This window comes from Arvicanthis niloticus, chromosome 15 (genome assembly GCF_011762505.2).
Source record: "Arvicanthis niloticus isolate mArvNil1 chromosome 15, mArvNil1.pat.X, whole genome shotgun sequence".
NCBI classification, from domain to species: Eukaryota; Metazoa; Chordata; class Mammalia; order Rodentia; family Muridae; genus Arvicanthis; species Arvicanthis niloticus.
The window spans coordinates 62253316-62274672 of record NC_047672.1 but is presented as its reverse complement, the minus strand read 5'-3'; the positions used below and the strand labels follow the sequence as shown (position 1 = coordinate 62274672).

General features: G+C 41.8%; 1 protein-coding gene across 14 annotated transcripts in view; it reads right to left on the bottom strand.

Annotated features, from left to right (window-relative positions):
- LOC143434435 (uncharacterized) overlaps window positions 1-21357 on the bottom strand; it is a 29702-nt gene that overhangs the window by 6463 nt on the left and 1882 nt on the right. For 2 of the 14 annotated variants that reach the window (XM_076913111.1, XM_076913114.1), the window contains exons 2-4: window positions 10703-10815; window positions 9067-9196; window positions 6511-6614 (exon numbers count right to left, since the gene is read on the bottom strand). In XM_076913111.1, the coding sequence (XP_076769226.1) occupies window positions 10753-10815 (63 nt within the window). In that variant the 3' untranslated portion in view covers window positions 6511-6614; window positions 9067-9196; window positions 10703-10752. Of the gene's footprint in view, window positions 1-3992; window positions 4795-4958; window positions 5140-6510; window positions 6638-9066; window positions 9197-10702; window positions 10816-15918; window positions 16476-21357 lie in introns of those variants that run through there. The other 12 variants (XM_076913113.1, XM_076913116.1, XM_076913115.1 and 9 more) reach the window with 11 other exon arrangements.

The following is a 21357-nucleotide window of genomic DNA, read 5'->3' as shown; positions in this document are numbered from 1 at the left end:
TTTTTAAATTGGAAATGTATGAGTTAAGGTCCTCTAGGGACTGGGAGCCAATAGAATGTGTTTACATCCAAAAGTGATCTATTAGATTGGTTCACATATCAGGGCTGGGTAGTGTAACAATGGTGGCTATATTCTGTAGTGTCAGAGACTCTGGAGGCTGCTTAGTTCACAAGGCAGCTGCCACAGGTGCCCCTTTGATGTTGAAAGCCTGGGAGCTCCCTGGTGCTGAATCACTGGAAGAACAAAGGTGCTGGGTCTGATGTCACTTGAACAAAAGAAATGGAGTGGGTGGGTGTGATCCCCTTTGTTGTACCTGGACTGGTCAGGGGAAGGTACCACAGTTTTTTTAAAAAACAAAAATCCTCTGGAAGCTCTCTCCCAAACATCCCCAGGAATGTGTCTTTTAAGTTATTCTAAATTCCATCAAGCTGATAGTCAAAATCAACCATCACAAAAAACATGGCTCATCCAAATAACTAAAATAGTCAAAACTATCCCTGAGGAAGAAGAGATATCAGCCACTTGATAAGGTCTTATAGAAGGGACTGTAAAGTGTGCTCAAAATGTGAGAGAGAGAGAGAGAGAGAGAGAGAGAGAGAGAGAGAGAGAGAGAGAGAGAGAGAATAAAAGAAATCAATAAAAATAAAAACTTAAAAAAGACTAATAAATCTGGGATAACATGGGGCACCTCATCTCCCACCTCTTTTTAACAGATCTGTCTATATTGATGGAGAATAAAAACATAAGGAAGTACATTTGATGCATGATCTGAAGATTCCACAAACACGGCTAGATCTAATAAATTCATTCATCACAGGAAATAAAATCAACACAAAAATGCAGAAGTAAGCCTTTGGAAGTAAAGCATCAGATATGATACCAAAAGCATAAAGAGAAACATTAAAGGCAGATCAGTTGGACTGCCTCAAGACGATAAAAATACTGTACACCAAGGGCAGGGAAAAGGACACCGACTAGACTTCAATTCAAATGTGTACCTCAAAGGTGCATGGGAAGGAGTCTGGTTCCCAGTCAGGTGACATCAGTAGGAGGTGGGACCTGCAAGCGAAGCACTTAGTAGGAGGTCATGAGGGTTCTTCCCACAGAAGGGATTAAGTAGGTCTTGTGAAACAGTCAAGGGCGCCAAACTGACCTTCCCCCTGTTTCTCACCTCACTGTTACACCTCTGCCAAGACATGGTTCTGAGGATCTGATGCAGCCAAGAGGCCCCAACAAAGAGTGCCAAGCTCTTTGGGACTTCAGTCGTGAAAACTGGGACTGAGGTAGCTGGCTTCAGGTATTTTGTTACAGTAACAGGAAATGGGTTTATATAATAGCCAGTGTGTGTTGGGGACATTTTAGAAGACAGATGTGATAATGCTCTAGTATCCATAAAATGAAATATATATTTATATGTGAAACCAAAACAAAGATAAGTTTATGAGTAATGGAAAAGAAAAGAAAGAAAGAGGATGAGGAAAAGGGAGGGAATGAGGGAGAAAGAATGGGCAGAAAAATGATGAAATCTTAGGCTTTTTAAAAATATTAACTCAGAATGGAAAATAGATGTAAAATATAAAATCATAACAATTGTAGCAATGAAAAGGAGAAAATCTCCAGAGTCTACAGATTGAGTATTAGGGGGGCTAGATACTAAAATATGATCCATAAAAAGGACATCTGACGAATTGAACCGGATCAATATGTTAACATGTTCTACAACAGACATTATTATGATGTAAAAAGCAGGGAAATAGAGCTCAGTGATGAACAGCTTGCCTGCCACGCATACATAAGGCCATGAGCTTGATCCCTACTGGCACCGAAAGGGAATAATACCGTCTGAATGTGAGCTAACAAGATGATGAGACGTCAAATGGAAGAACTGTTTGCAAATCCTGTGTCTAAGAAGCGGCTGGAAACAGAAAATAGAGAACTGCAGCTTAGAACGTCACCTCACACAGGAGGCCCTCTGTTCATCAGTAAGACCACACCCACCCACACAGAGAAACACACGGAATTCTCAAGACTCCATAATCCAAGGGCGAAATCTCATGAGAAATGAGCAGGGTTCACAGCAGACATTTTGCAAAGAGAAGCCTCAGATGGCAAACAAGACATTAACAGTAATCATAGAAGAAACAAATGCAGATCATAGAAAAATCACTAAATACTTCTAACAATAGCCAAGGTTTTAAATTAATACTACCAAAAGGGGTAGACACAAACCAGAACCCTTAAAGCATAAATTGTATCATATCAGGAATTGTAACATATAAGAAAGAGACCTCTAAGAAAGAAGAAAGGGGAAAAAAATCCTAGACTAAGCATTGTGAGACAACAAAGTTTCCAAAAATACCATTGAGTTTATTTTGTGTTGGTCATCTGTTGCTAGCCATGGACCCTTTCCCTGAAGTGTGGTTTGTATTCCTGGTGAGACTCCATTAGAGAAAACAGATGTTCCCTTTGCAAGCAGATGTAAGTTGGAGATAGTGTCTTGGTTACGGAGAAGAGATTGTATCTATTTCCCCCTTTAAGTCCTTGGATGTCAGGCCTAAAACAAGGTCTAATCTCCATTCCACCTTCACCCTTCAGTCATGTACACAGGAGGGCGTGATCCTTATTAGTATAAGGTACCTGAAGGCCAGAGGGTGGAGCTGATTAAACATTCCTCCCCAGCCCCTTCCCCCTCCTCCCCTCCCTATTTAACTCAGGTCTGCCCTGGGTTTTATGGGGTATGCATCCAGATCCATCCACCATCCGCCATGTCAATAAACCGGTTTTAGAAACCCAAGGACTTCCTCATGTGTTGGGACTGCGCCGTGAGGAGCCGTGAGGAACTGTGGAGAGGCTTTTAGTTAATGAGCAGCCAGGTCCAACTTCCAGCTGGAGGAACCCAGAGCGTTCCCAGCCGACTGCCCACAGCATGGCGGGAGGAACCCTGGGTTCCCCAGTCATATTTTTCCCTACACTTGGATTATCTGGTTTAAACCTGTGCAGCCTGTGCGCAGTTGCCACACATGTGAGTTCATGAGCCCATCAGTCCTGGGGTGTCTGGAAGACACTGTTTCCTTGTGTCTTCCAATTCCTCTGGATCTTACACCCTTCCCTACTCCCTTTCCCTGAACCCTGAAGGGAGAGGCTTGACAAAGATATTCCAATTTAGGACTGGGAATTCTAAGGCCAAAGAGAGGCTTCTGTCTTGAAGGGTAAGAGCTATGCTTGCCTGTGGGTGTAAAACTTCAATTCAAAATGCAGCAAAGAATCATGTTGATCTAGTCAGTGTTAATAATAGCTTCTCTTCTAAGATCCAAGGCCTCAGTAGCTCTGGGTAGTTAGTGAGGATTTTAGTATCATCCATGATTTGCCTGTTGAGTGGCCTTAAATCCAATTACACAGCTTTGCTTACACCCAATATATGAGGGTCACTTGTGTACCTTTAGGGATATCTTGCAATGCTGTTCATTTCTGTGGTGAAAATGCCTTTTATTCTAGCTGTGTAGGACTACTGATTGCCTCCTTCCTTTGTCAGCATGCCTAGTGGTAAGGAATCTGGACTACAGGAAGGAAGGTTTTGGGTTAGAACCAGATTGAATCAACTGAGTCTTGTGTCCTAAATTTATACAACAATTTTAAAAGGATCGAGTTATATAGATAATAAACAGACCAGCGATCATCAGGAGTTGCACGTGGTGGGTGGGAAAGAAGCAGAAGGGACAGGACTGTGTCAGCGAGTGGCGCTGGGGCACGCTTCTTGCACCTTGCCTGCAGCGGTGGTTAGACAAGCACACTGTGATGACAGCACACACCGGACTGTATGCTTATGTGGTTCCAATGTCAGTTTCCTGGTATTGACACACACTGAGGCTGTGTGAAATGTCACCACTGGAATCTAGGGGGAAGGTCCTTGTGTGACTCTTGTGAATCTGTGTTTATTGCAAACTAAACACCTTCGATCTTACCCCAACAATTAAAGTTTACTCAGCTTTAACATTGCACAAGCTGGTGACAATCTTTAATGCAATAGAACATAGACTGAAAACTACAGGATCACGGGACTCATCTGGTGAACTCTAGCCAACATTCAATGAAAAAAAAAATACCTTGTTTTACTCTAACTTATAAAGAAGAAACAAACACAAAGTAAAGTCCATCTCATTTTATAAGGTTAGCATAGCCTAGAGACCCAACCTTGAGAAAATACTGCTAGAAATTAAGACTTTAGGACAATGTAATCATGAACATAAGAAAAAAAAATCAAAACAAGACTGGTAGGCTAAATGAAGCAATGTGCAATCATTTCATCCATCATGACCCAAGGTCAAGAATTAGAAACTGATAACTGCTTATCATTTTCACCCTTTCCTCCTTTCTTAGGACTTGGATAAATGTTCTTACATTACACACAAATGGGACCACTTACAGGTTTCCCTTTACTTTAATCCCATTTGCTGTCTTGTGTGGAAACCTTGGAAATCAGAAAAGCCAGAGGACATGGAGTGAAAACCAGGACTGAACAGAGATAGGTCCTGGTGAAGACAGAGGTCAGGGTACAACAATGAGGGCAAAGTGATGCAACTTTTAACCTTTGTAACAACACTCGCACCTGCCACTACAGGCAGGGACTCAACAGGAAATCATAGCCTGGGTTTTCATAAAGCAGTCCTGACTCTTCATGGATGGCAGGATGACTGTGCTGAAGGTGAAGAACTAGTCAGCTTTCAGGGAAGACCAACAGGGATGTAGATATTGAGAGACAGAGGAAGGGAGCTCCAAGATGATTTCCAAAGTGACCTAAGAGGCAAATGAAGGCTTCCTTATAATGTACACTTAGTATTTATTTCCCTTTTGAGTTTCAAATGTCATACAACTTATGGTCCAGCCATTTGTGTAACTTAATATCTAAGGTATTTCTTTAAAAAAAAAATAGTTTAAATCAGTAAGCAATGCAAGGTATTAACAATAATATTAAATTTTATTAAGCATATTAGTATTATCAGAAAAATTAAAACCAAGGTAAAGATTGAGATACACAGGGCCCTTCAGGGGATGATCAACGTTGAGAGTGGCCTTGACAAAGTACAGATAGCCAGGACACATCAGGTTCCATGTGCCATGTATTTATCTCCGTGTACCTGTCTTTAAAAACCATGATTATTTCAGAGACCTATGCTTGAAGTTTTCATGAATGGGTAGATTCTTCCAAAAGCATAATCTAAAGGAAAGGGAGCCAATTTTGCTTAGGCTTAAAACAATGAAGTGCCAATAAAATTTGAGTTAGCTATTTTATACCTGGAATCACCTTTAATTCTCACTACTTTCTGAGGAAGTCTTTATGTTTTACAGATGAGAAACCTGAAACCTAGGAAGTTTGACTGACTTATACAGGCCACCGAGCCAGTAAATGGAAGAATCTGGACTTAAATTCAAATTTGTCAGACTCCCAAGCCTCTTACTGCTAAGTCTACCTGGGATCACAGAAAACGTATGAACACTCACCTAGTCTTATAATCTGATTGGTTTGTTATGCGCGTGGTTTTAAAAGCAGAAAAAGAAGAAAATGTATCTCCTCAAAACAAACAGAACATGATCAGCCTGTGTGCTCCCTGTTAACTACAGTATGAAAGGACCTAAGATCTAATTCCTGGTAGGGAAGAAAACTGTGCAGATTCAATCATTAGAGAAAGGTAAGAATCGCCTTGACTGTAGGATGTTTCAGTGCTATGCAGTGATCATCTCCTGGAGCACTGGCCACCTGTCTGCCAGCCTGGGCTCCCGGTCCAGATTCTCTTACGCAGCTATTGAGAGACACAAGCATGCCAGAGGCTGTGGCTCTTCCTCTGAGGACAGCATCTCACTGTCAAGTATTCCTCCCTTTGTTTATGTAGAGTAACTTGAGCATAGCCCAAAAGTCAGAGATGTCTAGGTTTGATTCCTGACCCATCACTAACAAAGTGCCTTATTAGTCAAGTAACTATGTCACATTAATTATACTGCTGCTGTAATTAAGTACTACAAACAGAAGTGCTTAAAACAACACTTTTTTTTTTTCTCTCTTTTTAAAGAAAGAATTTCTCCGTGTAGCCCTGGCTGTCCTGGAACTGGTTCTGAAGACCAGGCTAGCCTCGAACTCAGAGAATCTTCTGCTTCTGTCTTTTGAATGTCAGGATTGAAAACAAGTGCCACCATCGCCCAGCTTGTTTGTTTCACTTTAAGAGATAAGAAGTCAGGCTCAGTGGCACATGCCTTAAATCCCAGCACTTGGAAAACAGAGGCAGGTGAATCTCTGTGTTTCAAGGCCTGCTTGGTCTTCAGAGTGAGTTCCAGGACAGCCAGGGGTGTTGAACAGAGAAACCCTGTCTCAGAAATATCAGAGACACAGAGAGAGACAGCGAGAGAGACAGAGACAGAGAGATTAGGAACTGTCTTAGTCAGCGTTCTCTTGCTGTGAAAAGACACCACTACCAAAGCAACTCTTAGAACGAAAGCATTTAGTTGGGGCTGACTTACAGTTTCCTAGGTTTAGTCCTTTATCATCATGGCAGGAACATGGTTAGAGGGAGCATGGTGGCAGCAGTTGTGGTACTGGAGCAGTAGCTGAGACCTCCCTTGATCTGCAAGCAGAGAAGGGGAGGGGCTGGGCCTGGTATTAGCTTTTGAAACCTTAGAGCCCACCTTCATTGAAGCCATTAAAGCCCACTTCCTCCAACACAGCTGCACCTCCTAAGCCTTCTCAAACAGCACTACTCCCCTGGTAACTAAGCATTCAAAGATATGAGCCTTGCTGTGTGTGGGGGAGTGGGGTGGGGGTGGGGGTTCCTATTCAAACCACTGCATTTCACTCCCTGGACCCCATAGACTTGTAACTATTTCACTATGCAAAAGTGTCTTCAGTTAAACTTCAAAAGTCCCCATAGTCTATCACAGTATCAACAACGTTTAAATGATAGAAGTTCAACGTCTCTTCTGAGACTCCTTAACTGCAACCCCTTATAAAATCAAAAGTCTCAGAGAAAAAGTAGATCACACACTTCCAACAGACACAATACACATTAACGTTCCAAAAGGGAGAAGAGGGAGTCTAGTGAAGAAATACTGGACAAGAGAAAGACTAAAACACAGCTGGATACACTCCAAACTCTGCACCTCCATGTCTAGTATCAAAGTACTCTCAACTCCTTTCAGCTTTGTTGACTGCAACACACTTCTCTCTCCTGGACTGGTTCACACATGCTCTGTAGCGTTCTTTGGCAGGCATCCCATTGCTCTGGCATCTCCAGTATCTTGTGGTTTCCAGCCTTTTTTTTTTTTTTTTTTTTTTTTTTTTTTTTTTTTCTTTTCTTTTTTCGAGACAGGGTTTCTCTGTATAGCCCTGGCTGTCCTGGAACTCACTCTGTAGACCAGGCTGTCCTCGAACTCAGAAATCTGCCCGCCTCTGCCTCCCAAGTGCTGGGATTACAGGCATGTGCCTGTAAAAATAACAGCTTCACACAGTGGCCCCTCTAGACCTCCAGGAAAGGGCAGCCCTGACCCATGCCTGGCCTCAGTAATTTTCCTCAGTTGCAGAGGGAGATTAAATAACTCCTTTCTTGTATCCTTGACTCTAAAGCTAGGACCACATGGCTGAAGCTGCCAAGTTTTGCCGCTTACTAGGGATGGAACATGGCCCCCTTGTTCAAATACATTTTCATCTGCTTTCTGGGTTTGGTGGTTTATTTCACTGCCTAAGTTTGGTTGTCCTAGAACCTGTAGCCCAGCTAACCTCTACTAAACCTGGAACTTGGCTCCTTGGTTTAAATCCATCTGCGTCAGCTTTCTGTTGTTGCTAGTTTCCTTCAGTGCTTAAACTTTTCTCCAATTCCCTTTCACTAATTGGAAGCTTGGCTGGCTGTGTCTTTACCTGAGGCCACCACTACCTTTATTTCTTTTAGCATCAGGCTTTTCTTTAAACATTTTAATCTCCTTGAGCACTGGACTCAGCTCCCTTACACTTCCTGGTTCTCATTTTCTCCTAAAACTGTACATTTTCCCCACAAACAGTGTATTTTCTCCAGCTTTCTCCTTTCCTTATCAATCTACATAGGAGTGACCACTAATAACCATGCAGCAAAGTCAATACTAGGCTACTTTGAAATATCCTCTGTCAAAGCCATTGATCCTTGCCAGGTGGTGGTGGTGCACGCCTGTAATCCCAGCACTTGGGAGGCAGAGGCAGGCGGATTTCTGAGTTCGAGGCCAGCCTGGTCTACAGAGTGAGTTCCAGGACAGCCAGGACTACACAGAGAAACCCTGTCTCGAAAAAACTAAATAAATAAATAAATAAATAAATAAATAAATAAATAAAATAACACTAGAAGGATTTCTAGGACATTTACTAATATTCTTTCCCTCTGAAAACCCTTGATCTGGATTCTCACAGTTGACATCACACTCAGCACTGCTGTCTTCCATGCTCTTACTGGGATGGCCCACTAATCTCTGCTTAAAGTATCCATCAGCATTTCTAGCCCAAACTCCCAACGTCTTCCACATTCCATCAACAAATACCACAGTCAGGACTGTCACAATACCCTAGTCCCTGGTACCAACTTCTGTCTTAGTCACAATTCTAATGCTGTGAAGAGATCACGACTAGGGCAATTCTTACAAAAGAAAGCATTTAACTGGGGCTTGCTTACAGTTTCAGAGACTTAGTTCACTATCATCATGGTGGGAGCAGGCAGGTGTGGTGCTGGAGAGGCAAAGAGAGCAACAATGGGCCTGGTGTGGACTCTTGAAACCTCCAAGAGCACCCCAATAACACACTTTCTCCAACAAGGCCACACCTCCTAATCCTTCTCCTATAGTGCCACTCCCAAATGACTAAACATTCAGATACATGGGCCTTTGGGGATTCTTTTTCAAACCACCAAAATGGATACTTTAAACAGCATACATTTTTATTTGTTTCATTTTAAGAGATCAGAAACTAAGAAATGGGTGTTAGGGGCCTAATGTCATGTCAACAAAACTTCATTCTCTCTGGAGGTACAGGAGGTCCTTTTACAGCTTTTAGACTTCACCTACCTGCCTTCTTTGTCTTGTGGCCCCCTCCCATCTTGAAAGCCAACAATCACACAGCCATTTGACTGTGTGCTGATTTCTAAGCTTCGACTCGACTCCGCAATGGTCACTCTCGGCTGTCAACACGACATGCCTGAGAAGAAAGAAATTACTTCCGTCAGACTGGCTGTCTATGGAACATTTTTTTTTTTGATTGTTAATTGACAGAGGAGGTCCAGCCTACTGTGAATAATGCTACCCCTTGGCAAGTGATCCCGGCTGTATAAAGCAGCTAGCTGAGCAGAAGCAGATAGAAGGCTAGCAGCGGTGATTGTCCATGGGCTCTGCTTCAGTGTCTGTCTATAGGTTCCTGTCTTGAGATCCTGTCTTTGTTTCCCACTGTGTTGGACTGTAATCTGTAAGCTAAAGAAATTCTTTCCTCTCACGTTGATTTTGGTCAGTGCTTTATCACAACAGAGAAGCAAACTAGGTCAGGGTCATATAAGCTAATCTGTTAGCTTCACATTTTTGTGAAAATTCCTTTGGTACTGTAGATTACTACTGTTAACTCCTATAAACTACTCAAAATGTAGTCTTTGCGCTGACTAGCTACTATGATTCTCACCTGGTTTATAGTGCCAAGTGCTAGTTGTCATGCCATTATTGCTACCCCTTTCATTGGTTATGGTCTATTTTATTTTAGAATTCTAGAATTCCAGAATTAAATTATGCAGTCTAGAGTGCATGGGTGGGTGTGTGTGTGTGTGTGTGTGTGTGTGTGTGTGTGTGTGTCGGTCTGTCTACTACCTTAAACCAAGCTGAAGGCATTTGTCATTGGGAGAATATAACCTATTTTGAATGAAAAGGGGCAAATTCTGCTTAAAGATACATATTATAAACCACTAACACTGAATTATTCCCCATCCATATGAACACTGTAAATTAAGAAATGAAGCAATATTGAGAGTTTATATTCAATACAAACACCTTAATTTGTCTAATAAAAAAGCTGTAGCCCTTGTTTGAACATCACCAAGAATTCAACCAACCAAGCTTCAGAGGAACTATGAACCTTCAAAAGTGTTTTACACTTCTTGTATCTCTCTTTGTATCTTTCTCTCTCCATGTTTCTCTGTCTCTGTTTCTCCCTGACTCTCTCTGTGTATCTCTGTCTTTCTGTCTCTCTGTCTCTCTCTCTTTGTGTGTGTGTGTGTGTCTGTGTGTGTGTGTACACACATTTATTTTATTTGTATTTTTAGGACAAGTTTCATAACTTCTAACATATTTTAAAGTATTCTGATATAATTTTGAAACAGCAATGCACAATGTTAAATATTTACCATTAACAAAATATTTAAAACCCATAAATAGGAATATAATGGGACATAATTTTTCTGAAAGCAAGATACAGGACTATATGTTATCTTGAGGGCCCTGATATAAGTGTGTATTGTGTATATAATTTGTATTTGCATGTCTATGTATAAATTCTGCAGCTGGAAAATGCAGAAGAGTGTAAAGAACAGAATATTCCATTCTTTTACATTCCAGAGAAAGTAAATCTTTCACCAGGTACTTTTGTTTGATCACATGTAAAAGCCCAGGCAGCACTGATTTAGCTTGGCATTGTCTTACAGACATGTAGTATATATCTACTAACGTGACAAGCTGAGCACAGCATGTGGAGTCCCCGATGCTTGGAAAGCTGAATCAGGAGAACTGCTTTGGCCCAAGAGTTTGTCTTCTTTCTGGGAGCATAGCATGATGCTGGTCCTTAAAAGCATAAATATAGTGAGTGCTGCATGCCCTACACTGAACTTTCTAAAAGTGAATATTTATACAAAGATAGCATTAACTAACTAGTGACAGAATAAATAAATACAGCATGTACATTTATACAAGCAAACTGTCAAATATGCCATTTTATAAGTTATACATTTGGATGGTCTGATTATTATTTTTTTTAATATGAATGTTTCACCATAAAACACAGCAAAGACTACCTCTGGGTTGCCAACTCTTTGAGCTGCCACATAAACCTGGAAAATTCTGAATTGCCTCACTGTGTCCTTCTTATCATTATAATGCATGCCAAAGACCAATGCTTACAAAATGCTGATTTGCATGACCTTTTACCTACTTAGTTAATCATACAATAGCTTCTATGAAACACAAAGGAATAGAGAAAAGCGAAGTAAGGAAGAAAAAATACTAAAAGAAAGAAACTAAATGACCTTTGTACACACTAAAGCCGAGTCCAAAGTACTTGGAATGCTAACAGAAGACTGATTTGTGGCAGCCAGTGCTAACATGTGTATCAGTTTACCTACTCACAGCTGGTGGCTGTCCCAGTTAGCCAACTTCAGAAGCATGGAGAGTCAAGGAGAAGTAGCAGATGAGTTATGTCATAAAGACTGCCAAAAGGAAAGAACTGTGGAAAAGCAGGGTGTGCAGTAAGGTTGTGTCTGGTAAAGAGAAGAGAAGAAAAAAGGAGGAGGAGAAGGAGGAGGAGGAAGAGGAGGAGGAAGAAGAGGAGGAAAAGGAGGAGAAGGAGGAGGGGGAAGGAGAGGAGGAGGGGGAGGAGGGAAAGGGGGAGAGGAGGAGGAAGGGGAGGAGGAGGAGGAAGGGGAGGAGGAGGAAGAGAAAGGGGAGGAGGAGGAAGGGGAGGGAGAGGAGAAAGGAGAGGAGGAGGAGGAGGGGGAGGAGGAGGGGGAGGAGGAAGAAGAGAAACAGGAGGAGGAGGGGAGGAGGAGGGGGAGGGGAGGGAGAGAAGAGAGGGGAGGAGGAGGGAAAGAGGGAGAGGAGGAGAAAGGGGAGGAGGAGGAGGGGGAGGGGAGGGAGAGGAGAGAGGGGAGGAGGAGGGAAATGGAGAGAGGAGGAGAAAGGGGAGGAGGAGGAAGAGGGGGAGGAGGAGGAAGAGGGGGAGGAGGAGGGGAAGGAGGAGGGAAAGGGGGAGAGGAGGAGAAAGAGGAGGAGGAGGAAGAGGGGGAGGAGGAGGAGAAAGGGGAGGAGGGGGAGGAGGAGGGAAAGGGAGAGAGGAGGAGAAAGGGGAGGAGGGGGAGGAGGAGGGAAAGGGAGAGAGGAGGAGAAAGGGGAGGAGGGGGAGGAGGAGAGGGAGGAGGAGAGGGAGGAGGGGGAGGAGAGAGGAAGGAGGAGGGGGAGGAGGGGGATGAGAAGGAGGAGGAGGAGGAGCAGCAGCAGTCAGAGAAGTTATTCATGTGTGTTTGCAGGAAAGAGGCTGGGACTCCAGAAGGAGTTGCTTTCCTTTCTAAAGGACTCTTCTAAGTTCTTGGTGGTAGTAATTTCTGCAGCTTCTTGGATGGTGTTAGTGTTTCAGCCCTATTTTATTTTTATTGATTTATGAGCAAGTCATTGAATTTTTGTTACAAAAATTCAAGAAGTTGTTAAATTTCTATTTCTAAGGAAAAGTTTATTAAGAAAGAGTCTTTATTTTTTTCTCCTCTTTAATGTGTGGTTAGATATAATGCTTCCTCAAAATCATCTTCTACCAAATAATAAACAAAGCATTAAATAGCTGGTATAGGAGCCTGGGGAGATGGTTCAGTGGTTTGTAAAAGCACTTGCACAAGCAGAAGCATCAGCCCAAAAACTCACTTTAATGCTGACTGAGCACAGCAGCACTCCTGTCATTCTAGTCTCAGGAGGCAGGGACTATCCAGGATGAGGGGCTAGCAAGACTAACTTTGTCAGAGATCCTGCTTCAATAAGTAAGGTGGAAGAGTGATCAAAGATAATTCCCAACCTCGGGCCTCCACTTGCACACACAACTATACACATGTCGACCCAGACAAGTGTATTTACACATGTGAAAAACCTTCCATATGCACATGCATATACACTGAAATGAAACAAAACAAACAAAAAACAAACAAAAAAATAAACTCATTTATAAACCTGCTTTCCAAAATATGGGTAAAGGCATCTTTCAATGTATTTTTTAAATTTTCCAGAAATGCATTAGTGTTATAGAATAAGCCATTTTGTGCACTGGGAAGAAGGCTATGTAAGCAAACCGTTAAGTACATTGGAGTCGGCAGACCTCAGGATACAGTTGAGACAGTTCTAAGAGGAATGCATATAGATCTAAACCTGTAGATTTACAAGTCAGAGAGACTTCATGTAAGTGCCTGAGCTATACGTCTCCAGTCTTAGAAACATAAAGACAAACTGAATCTGAAAGCAATAGATGGTAAGTAATAATAGAGACCTAGCAGACATTTATCAAGTGGAAACTAAAAGAACAATACATAGACTCAACCAAACATTTAAATAGTTAGTTCTCTGAAAACATAATTAAAGTAAGCAAAGTAAAGGGAAAACCCACATTAATAAATTTAGAATTAAAAGGGACAGGAAACACAGTCACTGAGAAAATGCAGAGAGCTCAGGCAAGGAAATATTCTAAATGTCTGTGCTTTTAAAAATCCTGGAAAATCTCAAAGAAATGAATAAATTCTAGACATATATTATTGATAAAGTTTTTCTTTTAAAGGAAGAGACAGAGGGAGATAAAAAATATTGAAGAGTGATTATAAGAACCTATAATCAATTAACACTCTCAATCCTTATTTAACTTTGCCTAATTCCTGTCCACTTTAGGGAGATCTGAGTCCTTCTAATCTACCACAGAGTGACTACTCCCAAGAACAATTTTCATTTATCTTTGTGTAAGTCCATATCTTAAATATCTAGCATGTGCGGCTTTTGAATATGAAGTAACTGAGAATTCAAGGTCAGCTGTGTTCCCAGTCAGATGGCAATGTTCAAAGAACACTAGTGGAACGTAGGTAGAGACATTCCCAGACACCTCAATCATAAAAACAGCTTGTTTGCTGCTTTCTTGGGTTTTGTGATGCAAAAAGGTAAACTAATAATGTTGCAGACACTGGGCAAGATTCTCTAGCTAGCGGATGGCCCTCTCTTGGCAATGAGTGTTTTCTTGAATTGACTGTTCTGTGGTTCTGTCTCTCTGTGGCTGTTAACAGCTTGGCATGAGCTGCTGCCTGTAGGTTCCCATGTTGAACACTTCCTTCCCCAGCTAGAGGCTATTCTGGGAGGTGGAGGAAACTCTAGGATATAGGACCTCCTGAAGGAACTAGGTCACAGGAGGTGTGAATTTGCAGATACATCTCCTCCTACCCTTTGGTGTTAACCTCTTTGCTTCCTGCTGCCATGTTTTTCTGCATCTACGTGCTACTGTGTGTCCCTCGAACAAAGACAGATGACTATGCACTGAAACCATGAACTAAAGTAATTTTTTTTTTTCTATTTCTATTGGGTGTTTGTCATAGCAACTGGGGAAGAAAATCAACACATTGCTTTTTTTTTCCCCACTTCTTTTCTAAGACAAGGTCTCACTCTACAACCTAGACTAGCCTCGAATTCAAACCTTCCTGCCTCAGCCTCTTGTGTGCTGGTATTAAGCAAGAGCCACCACAACCCTGCCCACTGCTGAAGTTTCTAAAACATTTGTTGTCTTACAAATCCACAGTAGCTTCCTGTTGGCAAATGCATAAAAAGCAGTAAGCATAATAGGCAGAGACGACAGGTCTATTATATAACAGTAAATCTGCATTCTGCATCCTATTGACAGAGCAGGAAATGTAAACTCTTTTGAATTTCTCATGTCTAGCTTTCAAAATGAGGAAGGTTGTATTTCTAGCTTTACATATAATTTTTTTTCCTGAGATTATCATTTTATTATTTCTCCTTTTCTTTCCTCCCTCCATACTATCCCACATACCTCTCCCTGCTCTCTTTCAAATGTGTGGCCTCTTTTAGAATTAGTTGTTGAGCATATTCCCTGAATGCATACATAAAACTTGCTCGGTCTGAATAATCTTACTTGTGTGGATATTTTCAGGGCTGACCGCTTGGCATTGGATAAGCAATTGTGCTCTTTCATAGGGAGGAGTATTTCTCCCACTCTCAGGAGTCCTTAGTTGCCTAGTTCTTTGTGTACGGCAGAGGCCTCTTGAGCGTCCCCGATCCATGGTAGCATGTCCACTTATGTGTTGTCCTTGTTCAGGTCCTGGTTAGGCAGTCATGTTGGTGAGACTTTAAGGGCACAGCTTCTAACACTTCTAAGAGACATGATCTCACAGCAAACTCCATGTTCCCCTCAATCCCCTCTGTTGTTCTCTTACAATCTTTCTGTCTCCTTTTCCACAATGACCCTTGAGACTTAGGTGCAGGACGCATGTTGCGGTGTTGTGGATGGATCAGTTGGCACTGGCTCCACAACTGTGCATTTTGATTGGTTGCGATCTTTCGGGATGGTCTCCATCTATTGCAATCAGAAGTTTCATTGATGGGGGTGAGGACCACACTTACCGCTGGTTATAAGGACAAATATTTAGAATGTAGTTAGGGATTCGTAAATGTGTGATTGAAGGTTCTCTTCCAAGGTGCCCTTGTCAGACTGGGATAGCTAGCTAGCTTTCCAGTACCAGGCATGATAGCAGGTCTGAAGGGCCTTAAGAACAGTATATGGTTATGGCCAAGATATGTGTGACAATGCTTCACCCATAGGGTTACTGTGCTGTGCTGTGATTCATATGGAACTACAAAAGATCCTGAAGAGCAAAACAATCCTGAGCAAAAAGAATAGTTCTGGGGGAATTACAGTTCCACATCTCAAGATATCATACAGTCATAGAAATAAAACAATGCGGTCCTTGCACAGAAATAGATATGTAATCCAATGGAACAAATGTAGAAAACGCAAATAGAGGATATGGAACTTCAATTATTAAATGTTACGCCAAGATTCTGAGCAAGCCCACTCAGTCAGTCAACGGGTTCTCCAGCACAGGGGTGAGGATTTAAAAGAAAAAAGACAATTAGACAACACTGTAGCATGAACCTAGCCAGCTCTGAGAATGAAGGCAGATTTATTTTTTCCCAATCTGCTTTTATACCATTTTAATTACATGTAAGTATTAAGGTCAGTTCTAGATTGAGGAACTAGCAATACAATAGATGCGAATAGTTGTCTGCGGAGATGTGGAAACTTAGGTAACTGGCGCCCAAAGTTGATTGGGATGTCTTCTCACCCCTTCCCAGGTGTCTGGGCTAAGCATGGCCGCCCTGCTTGTCTGAGCGTGGCGGCTTCGGTGGTGGACCCTGCACCTGAGTCGCTTCTCAGTGAAGCTCTGGGCCTTCCCCTCGTTCCTGGGGGGATGTTGCCAAGCACCAAACCCTGTGCAGAGGTGCGCTCACTTCTCTGTGGCCGTCCCTTGCCATCCCTGCAGGCCTCAAAACCAAGGGTGTCATCAAGAAGCGCTGTAGAGACTGCTACTTGGTGAAGAGGCATGGGCGCTGGTTTGTCCTCTGTAAGACCAACCTCAAGCATAAACTGCAACAGATGTAGCTCTTGCCTTCCAGCAGTGTCCATGGGAAATTCATTTCACCTTATCAGAGAGAAATAAACATTAAGCATTCTGTAAGTTCCGTGGGCCTTAGGGTTTTGTGGAATCTGCTTTCCCCAGATCCTTCAAATCTAATCAGCCCAGAGCTGCGGATGGAGAAGGATTGTTAACAATTCCTGGAGCTCTGCAAGAAGCAGGAATACAGAGCTAGCTTTATCGCTTGAGATAGTCTGGCTCTGTAACCCTGCTTGACCTGAAACTTGGAGAGAACCTCCTGCCTCTGCTTCTCTGCCATTTGTGACCATATGCTACAGATTCTAAGTGCTTTAAGAGGCTGCCTGAGCCAAAAGGCTCCTGTGGTGTGTGCACCAATCCCAATTTAAGAACAAGCAATGTTTTTGTGTAGCAACTATCCCAACTTTTGCTCAAGGAAAACCTTGTTTATGTAGAAATGTCTTTTGGAAACCAATGAAAATGTTTGTCATGACTGTTCTCACAAAAAAAAAAAAAAGATGCAAATAGTCAAGGAACAAGCAAGACAATAAACACAAATAGTCAAAGAACAAGCAAGGCAATAAAGAAAGTCCCATGATCAGTGTTTCTAAGGGCTTATCAGGATAACCAAAATATCTGAGCCTACTTCCCTGTCCTATCATTTTCATATCTGAAGCCTACTTCTTTGTTCTAGCCTAAGATTTAGATTCCTGCATGAAATTATCTCCTTGTCATGGCTCAACTTCAGATTCCTGCCTGAAGCCCATTTCCCTGTCCTTGGCCAAGGTCAGATTCCTGCCAAGTGGCCCCAAAAGCTCTCCACTAAATGCCAAAAACATATGCTGAAGTCAAGCAAAAGCATTTTCAACAAATGGTGCTGGGAAAACTGGGTGTGCCTGTTCAGAAGAATGAGATTAATGTTGTAGCTATCACCGTGCACAAAAACTGATTCCAAAGGCATCCAAGACCTAAGAGTGAAACCTGAAACACTGAAACTACTGGGAGGAAAACACAGGCAGTGCTGTATGCGACGTGGGTGTAGGAACCCAGGCAGGGCTGTATGGGATGTAGGAGGAGGAAAACACTGGCAGTTTTGCATCATAGCTGTAGGTAGGGCAGGGCACTCGGAGCAGGGCTCCATTTGCTCAAGAATTGGAGCCAAAATGGATAAGTGGGACTTCACAAAACTAAAAATCCAAGCTAAAGAAACAATGAGTTGAGTAAAGAAGAAGCCTGCAGCACGGGAGAGAATCTTTGGCAGCTAGGCACCTGACAGAGGATTACTATCCAGAATATATAAGGAACTTAAAAAAGAACAAGTCAAAAACCCAAATGAACCATTTGAAAATGGGCATAATAATAGTAGTAATAATAACAATAGTAATAGTAATAAGAAGAACAAGAAGTAAAAGAAGAAGAAGGAGAAGGAGAAAAGATGGGGAAAGAAGAATCTAAGAAATATTTCAAAAAAAAATGTTCATTGGCTCTAGCGATTAGGGAAATGCAAATCAAAACTACTCTAAGATTTCATCCTACCCCAGTCAGAATGGCAAAGATCAATAAGACAACTGACAACAGATGCTGCACTGGGAGGAAGGGCACCATCTTTCTGTTTGTGTCTTTGTGTTTTCCTTCTACCACAGAACTCCTATCGGCTAGCCATCACCACACACTGTCCCCTTTCCTTGACATAGTTGCTTTGTGGTCTACCTGCTCTAAAATGTCTGTTTCTTTCAGTTCATAGTCTCACCTATCCTTTAACATGCTTTAAAATGCTATGCTTAGGGTATGGACTCTACAGGATTCCTTAGTGTTCAGTTCTAAACACACAAATTATATCTCCAGTTCTCTTTGCATGTGCACTTATTTCTTGATTCTTCAGCTGCACGCATTTTTTTGTAGCTCTTGTTTTTAATCCTACATCTCTCTAATATATGGGATTTGAAATGCATTTTGGCTGGAGGATGTGTACAGTTAATTTCTGTGGGACCAAGAATTATTTTCTTTAGTGGTGTCGCCACTGGTAGGTTGCCCCATGTTTCCATAACTAAACTCATTTTTCTCTCTCTCTCTCTCTCTCTCTCTCTCTCTCTCTCTCTCTCTCTCTCTCTCTCTGACCCCCACACACATACACACGAAAAAATAAAATAAAATCAGAATACCAGTCAGCTGTAATTTCCATTAGGCAAGAAAAACTATTCTGTTGTCAAGGAAAACAAAAACAAAAACAAAAAACAAACAAAACAAACAAACCAGAAACAAAAACCAAACAAAATAAAACCCACTACCATTACCATCACCACCCAAAACACCAGGCAATGCTGGCATTTGCCCTTAATCCTAGTACGCAGAGGCAGAGAGGCAGAGAGGCAGAGAGGCAGAGAGGCAGAGAGGCAGAGAGAGAGGCAGAGAGAGAGGCAGAGAGAGAGGCAGAGAGAGAGGCAGAGAGAGGCAGAGGCAGGTGAATCTCTGAGTTCAAGGCCAGCCAGGTCTATAGAGTGAGTTAAATGACAGCCACAGCTACACATATAAAACAAAATAAGACAAAACAAAACAAAACAAAACAACGCTACTGGTTTCAGTCTTGCTTTGGTCTCCTTGCAATGTCTCCTGGAAATCTTTACCTTCTGCCATTATAGCTTGGAATATGAAGCTGTTTTATTTTTATGAGTACTAATACCTAAGGGTTTGCATTCAGTCTTTAAAATGCAGTTTAAAACTGGATGTTTAGCAGTGCTGAAACTGTAAAGACTTTGGTGATAGATGTGAGCTTTGAGGGGGTCAGGAATGTACTGTTAGGGGTTGAACCTAAAATGTCTCTTAAGTCTATGTCATAAAGACTTAGTTATCACCTCATTGACTTTTGAGAGATGATGAGATCCTGAGAGCTCTGATGTTACCAACGGATTAATCTGCGTATGGGCTTATAATTTAATGAGCTACCGGGAAGTGGTGGGAACTTAAGAGGTAAGATGTAATTGAAAGGAACGGGCCATCTAAGGATGTCCTTGGGGATGTTAACAGGAGGAACTGTATTAAAGGGTTGCAGCATTAGGAAGGTTGAGACCCACTGGTCTACACCTATTGTGTTTCCTATGAGCTAAGGAGAGTTGGCATGACTCAAAGTATATGAAATAAAGTAAAACAATACCAAGACAAAGATAGTTTTAGAGGGCATGTGAATTCAGAGGAAAAGAAAACCCAGAGCACCTAATATACTAGAAGGGAGAAGACGTGGTAAAGATATCAGCCATTTGATAAAAGTACAAGCAGGGCAGGAAGTGGCCTGTGGAGGGTGTCTGAGGCTGTAAGGTGGTCTAGGCTGCAGCATTCCGCAGCAGGAGTCTTTGTGACACCCTGGGTTCCATCTCCATCCCCAAAGAGAGGGAAAGAAGATGCTGGCTTAAAAAAAAAAAAAAAAAAAAGCACTTTGCAAAGACAGTGAAATTAATCAGAGCTTGCTTTAAAAAGTTTAACCAGTGACCACACAGAAAATCTTTTTAAACAAGCATCTGGTGTTTACCTTTAGTGAAACCATATCTCATTTGTGTACAGTGTTTATTTCAAACCTCTAACAAATTAGAACAATATATTGTAGATGAACTGGACGTGCTAGAACAAAGAGAAAATTAGACAGGGTTCCACAAGTGTGGTCTCTGGAACAGACTTTTGGTATAAACGATGTGAATACAAACATTACTCCGCGCCTGTGCACCTCTGCCTTGTAACACAGACATCGTCAGGAATAGAAGCCATAATAAGCAATACAGCTCTAAAGCTCTATAGAAATGCTTTTCTGTCTCTGGTTCAGAGTGTACTTCAGCCAATGCTACATTTCAAATCATCAATAACATCAAGCCTCTAGATATTTATTAAAGGAAAATTTCAAATATTTGTGCTTTGCATTAAAAATATTTTTATTACATTATTAGGAGTGTAATCTCTCTCTCTCTCTCTCTCTCTCTCTCTCTCTCTCTCTCTCTCTCTCTCTCTCTCTGTTGCATCTCCTGAGGAAGTCTGTTACACAACAGTTCTCTCCTATTATCTAGGTCTGAAGCATTAAACTCAGATTATCAGTCTTGAAAACAAGACGACTCCTTTACCAGCTGAGAATTCTAGCCAGCCCTTTACATTGTTTTAAAGTTGCCTAACTTGGGGCTGTGGAGATGGACAGTATTTAGTTGCACTTGTTGCTCAAGCAGAGAGGCTAGGTTCAGTTTCCAGCACCTACATGATGGTTCACAACAATTTGTAACGGCAACCACCCTTCACAATAGTCACAAATGATATACCTAATGTGTAATTAAAAGTAAACACCTCATCCTAGCTCGGGATTTCCCCTTTACCTTTATAAACATCATTTGCCTTTGTGCCACATCTGTCTCCTCTCTATCCAGAGGTAGTGCTTTGTCCTGGGGTCCTGGGTCCGTATGGATCCCTTCATGCACAGTACTATAAATGAATGATTTTATAGATCCTATAGTTATAGTTATAGTTATAGTTATAATCACGACTAACAGTCAATTTTAAGACTTGGGACAACTTGTTGCTATAAGACCTACTCAAAAGCTTGGAACATTTTCCTCAGCCATCAAGATCTGTCTGTCCTGCGCTACAAAATACAAGCTTGTTCAAATTTAATCTGAGCGCTACACAATTTGAAATTTGACATTAAAATATCAATTATACATTTAGTAGAAAACATTTTAAGGACTCTGCTTATCTATGTTTTTACATAGATGGTCATTTTTCTCACATACTCCATGCTCCACTCATTTTCTTCAGTCCCACAGTTTTCTCTTTCTGAGAAGCTACAGTCTTCATAGAAACACCGTTACTGCCTAATGAACCAGGAAAAGAAACGAGCGGCAGTTCTGGGAAGGGGCTCAGTGGTAGAGACCCTGTATAAGGCCTGGGTTGGTCCCATTAC